The sequence below is a fragment of the Bos javanicus genome, chromosome 13 (assembly GCF_032452875.1).
Source record: "Bos javanicus breed banteng chromosome 13, ARS-OSU_banteng_1.0, whole genome shotgun sequence".
NCBI classification, from domain to species: domain Eukaryota; kingdom Metazoa; phylum Chordata; class Mammalia; order Artiodactyla; family Bovidae; genus Bos; species Bos javanicus.
In genome coordinates this window covers 38,580,088-38,593,433 of record NC_083880.1, presented here as the reverse complement: position 1 = coordinate 38,593,433, position 13,346 = coordinate 38,580,088, and the positions used below count along the sequence as shown (strand labels likewise).

The following is a 13,346-nucleotide window of genomic DNA, read 5'->3' as shown; positions in this document are numbered from 1 at the left end:
CATCCCACCTTTGGGTTATAGTCTATGACAAACCTCAAACCACAGAGACGTTCGGGGTAGTTTTATTTATTTATTTAAAAAAATTTTTTTGGCGTCATGTCATGCGTGGCTTGCAGTAACTTGGTACCCCCACCAGAGCCCCTGCAGTGGAAACATCAAATCCTAACCACTGTACCGTCAGGGAATTTCCAAGGCAGCATTGTTTAGAATAAAACCCAAAACTGAAAAGAAAATAATAAATGCCCAATCACAAATTGGTAAATAAGATTATGTAAGTATTTGGAAAATTGTAAATAATAGAGGAGGGTACAAGAAGTACTCTATAAAAATTGAATTTCAATGTAGATTTTAACTGAGTAAAACCTATGCATCCATTATCATTGAAATTTGAACAGACCATCCGAGATGTAAATGGTTTTTAAGGTGTGGGATTTCCCCCCTAAATCCTTTATGTATTAATAATTATGAACACTCCCGTACCCAAGAAAAAAATCACTAAGACCTCCATACTTGTACTTAATTACTTATAAATACAGTAGATGGAATGGGAGACTGTTTTAAGGTGTGGGTCCCCCCCCCCGAATCCTGGGTGTATTAATAATTATGAACCCTCCCATCCCCAAGAAAAAGATCACTAAGACCTCCATACTTACACTTAATTACTTATAAATACAGGAGATGGAGTGAGAGACTTTTGTGTTCATTCCTCACTTTTTATATCCATGCCAGCTTTCTTCTGGCTGAGGCGTGACCCTCTGTCATTTTCTAAAGTTTCTTTTGCAGCTTTCACAGGCACGAACCAATTGATGACAACTGCAGGACTTTGAACATGGAGCTTTCCCAAGGGAGCTGGCTCTAAATGAACATTTCATGCTACATACAAAGTTACTTCTGTTCCTCTTGTGTGCTGTCTTGCCTGAAGTCAAGAGAGGTGGTGTACTAAAAAGAGGCAGGTCAGACTGGTAATGATCCAGGGATTGCTTAGGTCTGGTCATCAGTGATGATCTCTGCTCTGACATGTGCATTTAATCTGCTCACTTTAAATTTTATTCCCCCATCCCATACACTCCTGCTTCCCTCCCACCCCAAAGTGAGGTAAATACTCAGGTAATCAAAAGCCCACACAAGATCTCAACAGCAAAAATACAGCAGAGACAATAATTATTTCCATTAAAAATGGTATTTGGGGACTTCCCTGGTGGTCCATTGGTTAAGACTTTGCCTTCCAGTGCGGAGGGTGCCAGTTCATTCCCTGGTTGGGGAGCTAAGATCCCACATGCCTTACAGCCAAAAAACATAAAACAGAAGCAATGTTGTTACAAATTCAATAAAGACTTTTAAAAATGATCCACATCAAAAAAATTTTTTAATTATATTTATATTACACACGACATTGTAAATCAACTATATTTCAATTTAAAAAAAGACAAAAGAAGTGAAATGAGTCTCCCAAAAAAGAAAAAAGAAAAATGATATTTGTAGATGGTAGAGGAACAACATTCTCTTTAGTTTTTACTAGTCTTACTGTATTTGAATGAGAGACTTCTCTTCAGTGTCTGTTCACATGTAGGTGTCCGTTGGAATTTATTTTCATCCACTTTTTTTTTTTAATGTAAGGAGGGAAAATGACAGCTGGTTCAGTGTGTGTCCCTCAAATCATACCCCTGCGGGTGCCTCAGCCCGGAAAAGCCAACCATGAAATTGATAACAATACGCTTTTGGAAATGAAATCAGGTAAGAATCAAATGTACTGAAATTGTTTAAAATAACCCTGCCATGTTCTCTATATTCATCTGGTTGTTGATTTACCCTCTTTGCATCCTTTCTATAATCAGAATCTTGGGATGATTGTAAAACTTTCAAAATTTGAAACAATGTTGGTTTCTAGAGTGGCATTTATATAGGTTACAACAGCTGGCTCTTGCCAACCTTCCATTTGTGTTGGAAAGATTTGCAGCAACACTATGACTTACTTTAACCAAGTTGCTGCTGCTAAGTCGCTTCAGTCGTGTCCGATCCTGTGCGACCCCATAGACGGCAGCCCCCAGGCTCCCCCGTCCCTGGGATTCTCCAGGCAAGAACACTGGAGTGGGTTGCCATTTCCTTCTCCAATGCATGAAAGTGGAAAAATAAAGTGAAATCACTCAGTCGTGTCCGGATCCTAGTCAGGTTAGGATGTCCCATTGCTTCCCCAGACTTTCCCAGGATTCTCAGTGTTCTTCTGGGATATCAGTTTGACCTGCTAACACAGGTTTCCCAGTCAGACAGGTTGGAGAGTGAACAATCCTGGCTTTGAAAACATCTAGTGATCTTCAGTACATTCCCCAGCCTTTCTTAGTCTCAGCCTCTAGACTGTAAGAGACCGATAATATTATCTATAGTTTAGAGTCATCATGAGGATTAATGAATTGATACGTGATGTGAGAGGCACACAGGTTCTGGCACATGGTGATGCCAAAAGACATCACAACTATTTCTGCTGAAATAAAGCAGTGAATGTGTTTCTTTTTCATGCCAGAAACACACACACACACACTCATTTACATATGTAATAAAAAGAGAAGGAAAAGTTTTATAGATAGAATGTATGAACAATTACTTGTTTAAAACAGACTCTTGATTTGCAGCCACATGGATGGACCTAAGAGATGATCAAATTAAGTGAAGTAAGTCAGAAAAAGACAAATATCATATGATATCACATATATTTTGAATCTATAAAAAAATGGTACAAATGATCTTACTTACAAAACAGAAATAGACTCACAGACATAGAAAACAAACTTATGGTTACTAAAGAGGGTAGGAGGAGATAAATTCAGAGTTTGGGATTAACAGGTACACAGTACTATATATAAAATAGATAAACAACAAGAACCTATTATATAACACAGGGAACTATATTCAATATCCTGTAATAGCCTATAATGGAAAAGAATCCGAAAAAGAAAAAACTATATACATATGTATAGCTGAATCACTTTGCTATACACTTGAAAGTAGTACAACGTTATAAAAAATTTCAATTTTTTTAAATAGAAAAATTAGACTTCAATTAAAAAATAGACTCTGAGACTCCAGTTACATATTTGAATAACTAATGTGCATACAAACTATATGTACCGATGATGTGACACCTGAGCTTCCTAGACTGAGAGGTCCAAATAAGAATATACATATTATACTGTGTCTTCCTTTATCTTAAAAGCTAATATTATTTTAAAAATTCCTCAAACCAAAATTCAAGTCTTAATATATGTGCTCATAACCCTCAGGAGAAGTTGGGTAATGATTGACAAATGATGACAGGGTATCCAATTTCTCTAATATCTGAAATGTCTAATAAATGAAGGATTCTGCAATTCAGTGCCAAAAGTAATAATATCCCAATAGGAAAAATGGACAAAGGATGTGAAAAGACATTTTATAGGAAAGGAAATATGTGTTTTAAACGTATGAGAATATGCTCCTATTCACCCTTCACTTGCTTGCTGAGCAGAGCTTATCCTCTGCTTCATTTACTCCCTTGTACTTAATCACCACTTAACAAATTCTATGCAGTCGTTTCCTGTTTGTGTGTGTTTTTTTTTAAATTATGAGAGGAGGGACTTTGGTCACTGATGTATTCCCAGCATCTGAAACAGTGTCTGGCATGTAATAGGCATTTGGTAAATACTTGTTGAATGAGTGAGTGAATCTTACTCAAAATATAAGAAATATGAGTTAAAGCTATGAGATACTTTTTTTTAACCTGGGAAATAGAAATGAAATATCAGCAAAATAAAAGAAAAAATGATCACACACGATATGGTTGAGATGGTGGGTTAACATGCACTTCCATTCCCTGCTGGTAGCAGGGTGAATTGTTTCAATGTCCATGGAGGGAAGTTTGGCAACATTAACCAAAATTACAAACTCACATAGCTTTTAACTCAAGAACAGTACTAGTTCTACATATTTTGCAGATATACTTATAAAAAGAACTCTTTGCAGGGTTATTCATTACAATGTTTGCAATAGCAAAAGTAAGAAAGAAAAGGAAAAGAAGATGGTTTATATGTTCATCTGTAGGGATTGGCTGTTGGCCAGTGATTCATCCATTGGAATAGAATGCACTGCAGCCATAAAGAAGAATGGGGTGCTTTTGAATGGAGCAATATAGGACAATATACAAGATACAATGTTAAGTGAAGAGAAAAAGGGTGTGAAACAGGGCATGATATGCTGTTTGTATGTACAAAGAGGGGGAGACTTAAAAATATGTACGTATATGCTTGTATGGATGTAAACTACATACATATATTGGAAGGACAGTTGATGTTATTGGTTGCCTTTGGGCAGCTGATGAGGGCAGGGAGCTTGGAGGGAAAGTTTTCATTGTATATCCTTGTTTGACCTTTTGAATCTTGGATCATCTGAATTTATTACCTTTACCTTTATTACCTTATTACCTTTATTAATTTTCCCAAGAAGTGCACGAATCATTTACCAAGTCCAAATAAAATAATAACAAAACCATTTTTTAAGCAATGCTCAAAAATGAAAAATTAGCTTCTGCTTTCTAAGTAGACACTGTGGCTTTAAACCCCTGCTTAGTTTGTATCAGCGCTCTGTCGAAGAGGCAAAATGCCATAGTGGTTCAAGAGCATGGTCTGTGAGCAACTAAGATCCAGCACAGTCAAATGAATAAATTAAAAAAAAATGTTTTAATCCCTCCTGTTTTAAAAAGAAATCAGCCTGATCAACAGATCCAACTTCCCAGAAGTCAGATCAAAATTCTGCTGTCATTTACCAGATTTCTTAACCTCTCTGGGACTCAGTTCCCTCATCTATAATGTGGATATAAAATAGACCTATCTCATAAAGTTGTACTGATAAAATTAGTTAATTCACATAAAGCACAGTGCCTGGCACAAAAAACTCTATTGTTAGTTATTGTTATTCACTTCTACAGTATATATTTTTTAAAAATCTCATTAAATGACTGATCCCTAGGCATTATTCAGGGACTTGCTACTTTAGTGTTAATTCTAGATATCCTGTTTTGGGTTTTTCAGACACCCCGGATGTCAACATATATTATACCCTGGATGGCAGCAAACCTGAATTCCAAAAGAAAATTGGTTATGGTGAAAACACTACCTTTAAGTATACGAAGCCTATTACCCTGCCTGATGGAAAAATACAAGTTAAAGCTATCGCAGTCACTAAGTAAGTCAAGAGCATAATGACTGGGATGATTTATATTTATTATGTTTTAACTTTACTCATTTCAATGAGAATCGGTGCTGGATTATAAAGACACTAAAGAAAAAGTTATCTTAATTTCAGCATATGTCTGTAACCTTTGTGTTTGTCTTTTATTGAGTTATACTGTAAAATACACATATTTACATACATAATTAACATGAGGAAAAGTTTTATGGATAGAACATATAAACAATTACTTGTTTAAAACAGATTCTGGATTTGCAGCCACATGGATGGACCTAGAGATGATCATATGGGTAAAAGGGTATAGTTCAGTGACGTGCAGTGTGTATTGATACTGTTTTTAGTCTGAAATCCACACTGGGATTTTGGGAAAGTGAAAGAAAGTGAAATCGCTCAGTCATGTCCGACTGTTTGCTACCCCATGGACTGTAGCCTGCCAGGCTCCTCCACCTATGGGATTTTCCAGGCAAGAGTACTGGAGTGGGGTGCCATTTCCTTCTCCAAAGGAAGAGCCTTTTCAGGGTTTGGGACCTCCGAACAGATTTGTCTTGAGGAAAATGCTGCTTTTAATAGATGGTTCTTTTATTCCCCAGGACATGGCCTATGACCACCATGGTTCTCCATCTGATTTTGTACTGACTTTATTGCCCTTCAAAGCTACCATCATCTTGATTTGTTAGGTGTTAGCTAATTCATTCTTTTCTTTGTCCTTTCTTTCCTAGTCAACACTTTTTTTTCAGTTTCAAGTATAGAGATACCACTTAATTTGGTAAACTTCACCGTGGTAAACGTCATCTTTAGAGAAAAAAGATCCTCAAATGCTTTGCAGATTAGTCTGTGGTAGAGGAATTATTTTGTGCCGCAAAACAGGTTTGGCCACATTTCTGGAAGACTAATACTGGGGCTGGCCCAGGTAATTTAAATTAGACTCCAGGCTCCCCCTGCTGGCTAAACTACTGCATGGCCTTTTAAGCTACAAATTCTACAATGATGATTGCTTGGCATTAAAAAAAATTTTTTTTAATAATAAAATGAAAACAGAAAAAAACCCTGACACATGATTATTCTTTATTAAAAATTGGGATCTGTGGCTTTTCCCACTTGCCAACCCATTTCTACTGAAACAAGTCATCTCAGTTATTGAAAACTAATAAGCTGATTACTCTGGCGCATCATGCTGCAAGGTGACAGTAAAATGAAGTCGCGATCAATGACTTTGTAGTTCAAAGGAGTTAATAGAACTTCCAGCAGAGTCTGAAAAATAAGGAAACTGTTTATGCGTCTCACCATCTTGTTCTGTGCCCACTAAGTGTCTGCTCTGAAATGCTGTTAGTATTTCAGATGTGCTCAGCTTAGGAAAAGTACCTATACAAAAAAAATTTGAAAGTTAGTGCTTGTATCTAATTGTGATAAAATAGTTCTTTATGGAAATCATGCAGCTTTGTTCAAGTCTCTGTGTCTAGGTTTTTCAGGCCATTAGTTTCTTAATAAGGAGAAAAAGGCCTTTAGATAAGACTGTTAACAATGAAAGGTCTTTAACATATTAAGAGGAAAACCTGTGGTCATGAAGTTTTGAATGATATACAAAAATATTTGTGATATAGTCAGTGAAAAAAATTAGGATGTAAGATGACACACTAGTATTGTGACACTTGCAAAAATACACAGAGGACTTCCCTGGTCATCCAGGGGTTAAGAATCCTCCTGCCAATGCAGGGGACACAGGTGTGATCCCTGGTCCAAGAAGAACCTTCAGAGATGCTGCAAAGTAACTAAGCCTGTGCTCCGCAATAAGAGAAGCCACTGCAGTAAGAAGCCCATGCACCACAATGAAGAGCAGCTCCCGCTTGCTGTAACTGGAGAAACCCTGCTGCTGCTGCTGCTGCTGCTGCTGCTAAGTCACTTCAGTCGTGTCCGACTCTGTGTGACACCACAGCCAGCAGCCCACCAGGCTCCCCAGTCCCTGGGATTCTCCAGGCAAGAACACTGGAGTGGATTGCCATTTCCTTCTCCAATGCATGAAAGTGAAAAGTGAAAGGGAAGTCGCTCAGTCGTGTCGGACTCTTCGCGACCCCATGGACTGCAGCCCACCAGGCTCCTCCATCCATGGGATTTTCCAGGCAAGAGTACTGGAGTGGGGTGCCATTGCCTTCTCCGAGAGAAACCCTGCACGCAGCAACAAAGACCCTGCATAGCTAAAATGAATAAGTAAATAAATTTGCAAAATACACAGAGATAGAAAAGGGCAGTGATCCTCAAGTGACTGGGAACCAGGCTTCTGCTCAGAGCCACCCAGGCCGTAAACCCGACCATTCCTCAGGATTCAAATGGTCCCTGGATGGAGATGTTTGTGATGTGAGGAAGTTATCTTATTAGGAGGACACTGTATCTTGGATAACAGGCCATGAGCCAGTGATGATGAGCATCCAGGTGAGATGGATGCTGAGGTGAATGAGTTAAACAAGCAGTTCATCTAAAAGACTTTCTATATCTGCATCCAGATACCTGTATCTGTAAATTTGTTTTGTTATTGAGAATAACAAAACACATGCTTCCCCAAAGGTTAGCCGCCCGTAAGTCTCTCCAGCCAGTGAGCATGCAAGTACCCATTGATCATGTTATTTCTTAAATACTGTCATTCACTGATAGGTAGTGGCTGTTCAGACCAGTTGTATATTTCTGAGAATTGTTTTCTCCTTCTAAAAATGTGGCTTAAGACTTTGACATGGCTTAATGGTAAACATTTCTTAGGGCTTCCCTGGCGGCTCAGACAGGAAAGAATCTGCCTGCAATGCAGTAGACCTGGGTTCGATCTCTGGGTTGGGAAGATCCCCTGGAGGAGGGCATGGTGACCCACTTCAGTATTGTTGCCTAGAGAATCCCATGGACAGAGGACCCTGGTGGGCTACAGTCCATGGGGTCACAAAGAGTCAGACATGACTAAGCAACTGAGCACAGCACAGCAAACATTTCTCAACTGTTTTGGAACTGGTATCTATTCATTTCTGGATGTTTACTTAACCAAAGAATTTTAAGTGTTTGGGGACACTTAAAGTTTCAAGAATTTTAAGAAATGTAAAAAAATCAACATGTAAGAAATCTGAGAAATTGCAAAAGAAATAATGAAACAGATAAAAACACATCAAAGGCCAATAGGAAAATCAACGAGCAAAGCAGATAAAGGACACTGAAGGCAGACACCAACTTGAGATATAAGAGTATTAAGTTCCTGGGCAGATCAAGCAGAATCCCTTGTGTTCTAGCTGTGAGCTTTCAGTGCAAATTAGTGAGAGTGAGAGTTAAACATACCAGACAAATACACCAAAGTGTGGTCACAAGGATGTGGCAGAGGCTGCAGACTGCTCCAAAAATCTGTGTTGCCTTCTTCAAGAATCATAGAAGCTTCCCTGGTGGCTCAGTGGTAAAGAATCCGCCTACCAGTGCAGGAGACATGGGTTCGATCCTTGGTCCAGGAAGATTCCACATGCTGTGGAGCAACTAACCCCATGCGCCACAACTATTGAGCCTGTGATCTAGAGCCTGGGAACCACAACTACTGAAGCCCGCACGCAACAAGAGAAGCCACCGAAATGAGAAGCCCGCTCACTGAAACTAGAGAGTAGCCCCCGCTCACCACAACCAGAGGCAGCCTGGGAAGCAGTGAAGACCCAGCACAATGAAAACAAAACAAAATTATTTTAAAAATAAAATAAGTAAAGTCTATTTTTTTAAAAAATAGAGCCTAGGATTTTTAGCAGGACACACATGTGTTTTCAGTCCTCCTTGAAGCTAGCAAGAGCCCCGTGAATGCACGGGGTGTGGCCATTGAATGCACGTGGAAGTGACGTGGCAGTTTCTAGATTGTGCCCTGTAGGAGGAGGCAGGCCGTGGTTCCTGCCAGCTGGAATGTGGCTGTGGTGGTCAGCCACGTTGGGTCACAAGGACGTGTCATGTCCTAGATATGATGGGGCAACAGGGTAGAAAGTCAACCCTAGGCCCCGGGCACCATGGCTCCCATGCATAGCTCTGGGTGGGTTATAGCCCATTGATATGGTTTTTCCAGTGGTCATGTATGGATGTGAGAGTTGGACTGTGAAGAAAGCTGAGCACTGAAGAATTGATGCTTTTGAACTTTGGTGTTGGAGAAGACTCTTGAGAGTCCCTTGAACTGCAAGGAGATCCAACCAGTCCATTCTAAAAGAGATCAGTCCTGGGTGTTCTTTGGAAGGACTGATGCTAAAGCTGAAACTCCAGTACTTTGGCCACCTCATGTGAAGAGTTGACTCATTGGAAAAGACTCTGATGCTGGGAGGGATTGGGGGCAGGAGGAGAAGGGGACGACAGAGGATGAGATGGCTGGATGGCATCACCGACTCGATGGACATGAGTTTGAATGAACTCCAGGAGTTGGTGATGGACAGGGAGGCCTGGTGTGCTGCGATTCATGGGGTCACAAAGAGTCGGACACGACTGAGCGACTGAACTGACTCTGTTTAAGCCACAGTTGTTTTGATTCTGCATTACAACAATCAAGCCTATATCCCAATACACCAGGGACATATCTCAAGCAAATACCTACAGAGAACATATTCAAGGGTACAGGTGATCAAAACAGGCCAACAGTGTCAAGCGTCAGCGAGTGTGTGGAGAAACTGGAACCCTCAAATGATGCCAGTGGGGATGTACATGGAACAACCACAGGTCGCAGTTTCTAAAAAGTTAAACTCACTGACCATCTGACCCAGTGGTTCTGCTCCAGTGTATCTGTCCACATATATGGCTGGACCAGCCCTTGTTGTTGTTCTTATGATTCCAAAAGGCCCTCAGAGTAATCATCAAGGAACTTGGAAAGAGAAGAAGTTTATTACCTACAAGTCCTGGGGATTATGTGGCACCCAGTGAGGTCACAAATACAAAGAGATGGGGGCGGGGGGAGAAAAGAAGGGACAAATCACAGGCCAAGGGTCTGCTTCTATTAGGGTTGAGGGCGGGGGGCTGGGGGGTTCCATGGGCTCAGTCTTCATTGGTGAATTTTGAATGTATGAGCAAGAATTTACAATGGGAAGAGAAAAAAATTGCCCAATTGGTCAGTCATGGAAACCAATCAAGATCTCTAAAAGGGCTTCCATGGCGGGGCAGTGGCTGGATCTTCATCTGGTCCTGTGGCTGGTGATGTGTTTACTCAAGAGCACCATCTTTGAAGTGGATGCCTCAGCAAAGCCTAAGTTAGGCGCCTGATTACAAACAAGAGAAAACCCAACCTCAGGGGCTCACACTATAAAGACTCATACGTGAATACTCATAACAGCATTAAGTATTGTGACCTCCAAACTGGCAAAATCCAAATGACTGCCCATTGGGGAATGGATAAACAAACTGTACATCTGTAAAATGGAATGCTACTCAAGAATAAAGATGAATGAATTGCTGACACGTGGCAACTACATAGGTGAACCTCAGGAACAACAAAAAACAGGACAAGTAAAGGCAGCCAGACGTGTGAGACTGTATTTGTAGGATTGCATTTATCAGCATGGCAACCCACCCCAGTATTCTTGCCTGGAGAATCCCATGGATAGAGGAGCCTGGAGGGCTACAGTCCATGGGGTCGCAAAGGGTCAGACATGACTGAGCAACTAAGCTCAGCACAGCACAGAAAAGGCAAAACTATGAAGACAGGAAGCAGATCAGTGGTTGCCTGGTGTAGGAGGTGCAAGTGAGGAGTAACTAGAAACAGGTTGTTGTAACCCTGGACTGTGGTGGTAGGTGCACAGTTGTATAAATGTATGGAGTATCATCAAATTATATACCTAGAGTAAGTGCATTTTATGCCATGTACATTATACCTCAGTAAAAATGTTTAGAAAAATAAAGAGTATATAGATGAGCTGCTGGTGCTGAGGGGAAATCACCTCCAGAATTTACTTCTGGCCACCTCTCTGTTGGTTTCTCATGGGACTTCTATTGCATCATGGAGGAACAAGATTAATTGTGAAATATTATGAATAAATTGAAAACTGGCTAGTATTTGGGGAATAACTGTTAAAATCTTCCAGGGCAGTGTATATTATGCTACCCACAGTTGGGATAAGGAAAATTCCCATAACTTATGTGGAATGAATGATATACAGGTAACCTCATTCTTTGCTTCAGAATAGTTTCAGGATTAAGGTATGACATCTTTATGGTGAATGTGGTAGATAGTCTTCCAAATGGCCCCCCAGTGAGCCATGCCTCCCACAATATCCCCTCCTTCTGAATCTGGGCTGGCCCTACAACTTACTTTTGACCAAGAGAATGCTCCAGACATGACGCTAAGGCCAGACCACAAGAAGCCTTGCAGTATCTGCTCTGGTCTCTTGGAACATAAAAGCTGGGAGAAGCCAGCCACCTTGTAGGAAGTCTTTGATTTACCTGAGACCTACTACTATGAGGAACCCCAAGTTCACCACCTGTAAAGGGAGATAGAAAGGGAAGGAGGGAGATGACTGGCAAGTCCCCAGCTGACTTAGAACCTGAGGGGAGAAACCATTTTGGACATCTGACTGAGTTGTACTTTCACTTGACTCTGGCCCAAGCTGACACCTGACTGCAACCACACGAGAGGTGGCAAACCCACACCTCTGTGTTCTAAGACATAATGTTTTGCAGTGGCTTATTACATAGCAAGAGATAACTGAATAAGAGTAAGGTTAAAACCATAGAAATGCTAATATTTTGGTCTCTCCAATTTAAAATATTAATATAATAAATTCATTCTAGAGTCATCTTAATTGCTGGACACCTTGTCTTTGAACCTTTGTGTGACACACAGACTTTTCCTGTTTGGAATAATTTTCAGAGACTGCAGAGAGAGTGCCATTGTAACAAAGGTGTTTCAGGTGGACTCTATTCCACCAGATCCAGTCTCTCCAGAAGACACTGTGGAAAATGCTCTCAAGGACCCTCCGAAGCAGGCAAGTACTGACACTATGATGCATTTGAATCGTTACCACGTCCCTGGTCCCTTTCCTCAGTGGTCACATCTTCCCCTTCATTTACCCCCAGAGTCAGTCTGTCATCCATTTTCAGGTTCTTATCGTTGGGGTCACTCTCAACCACTGCACAGTATCTTTGCTGGTTTCCCACCTTTTGGCCAGTCCCCACCCTGCCTGTTGGAGACTCCTCACTGGCATCTCTATCTAGGCTCCTGTGTCTTCTCCTCTTACCCTATGGAAGAAAGCAGAAACCCTCAGCCTGGCCTCTCAGAGCCAGTTTCTGTCCTCAGTCATCCTTTCCTGCTTTGTGACTCCCCTGTTTACGTTCCAGCTCAAACTCGATTGTGCATGCTGTGTTCTGTCTCTGCTCCCCTAGCTCCCAGGCCTTCTTTCATCAAGTGCTTTGATCACGTGATTACTCTGCTCCTTGTCTGTCTCCCCGATGTACTGTAAGCTCCCAGGCAGCAGAGAGCAATTCTGCCATACTCCATGTCCTGCATGGGGACAGGTAGGAGAGGGTGGAGGCATTTGTTGAAAAGAAGTATCGGGCTAGTAGGAGCCCTCAGGGGGCATGACCTTCAGCTATGTTGAAAGCTTTGTTTCCAGATACAAAGCCTCACCTCTTTAGAGAATGAACTACACCTATCTAGAAAGGACATTTGAAACTCTAGTCCTTGGGTTCTGGGTATCAGTGGGATGGATCCCAGGGTCAGAGGGTGGGCCAGCCCACAGTGAGGCAGTTAAACAGAAAGTCTCAGACTCTCGTTGGGGTGATGGGAAGTTTTTTGGGGGAGTCCCTTCAGCCTAACAATTAACCAGAGGGCAGCAAAGAGGCCGTGGGACCAGAGTGGTGGATGCAGGCATGGTGTGGGGCCCACTTGTGACCAGGGGTCTACACTGCGGGAGGCAGCCAGCAGGGGTTGAGCCAACATGTACCAGCAGGTGTTCAGGCTTCAGCCAAGCATGAGGGACTGACCCTAAGGAGAAGAAAGCTAGAGAGAAGCATGTCTGTGTTTCAGGGCCGTGTGTGGGAGGACAGTGGACAGAAGATCTGTCTGGGTCTGACCCCACCCTGTCTTTGCCCCCATAGTCTGGTGGTCCCTCTATTGTCACTGTGTCTCCCAAGAGTGTGACGTCCTACCTGTGTGCTGTCAC

At 41.5% G+C, this 13,346-nt stretch overlaps 1 protein-coding gene across 12 annotated transcripts in view; it reads left to right on the top strand.

Annotated features, from left to right (window-relative positions):
* LOC133259175 (double zinc ribbon and ankyrin repeat-containing protein 1-like) overlaps positions 1 to 13,346 on the top strand; it is a 52,653-nt gene that overhangs the window by 671 nt on the left and 38,636 nt on the right. For all 12 annotated transcript variants that reach the window (XM_061436356.1, XM_061436354.1, XM_061436349.1 and 9 more), the window contains exons 2-4: positions 1,618 to 1,734; positions 5,058 to 5,211; positions 12,056 to 12,170. In XM_061436356.1, the coding sequence (XP_061292340.1) occupies positions 1,626 to 1,734; positions 5,058 to 5,211; positions 12,056 to 12,170 (378 nt within the window). In that variant the 5' untranslated portion in view covers positions 1,618 to 1,625. The remainder of the gene's footprint in view (positions 1 to 1,617; positions 1,735 to 5,057; positions 5,212 to 12,055; positions 12,171 to 13,346) is intronic.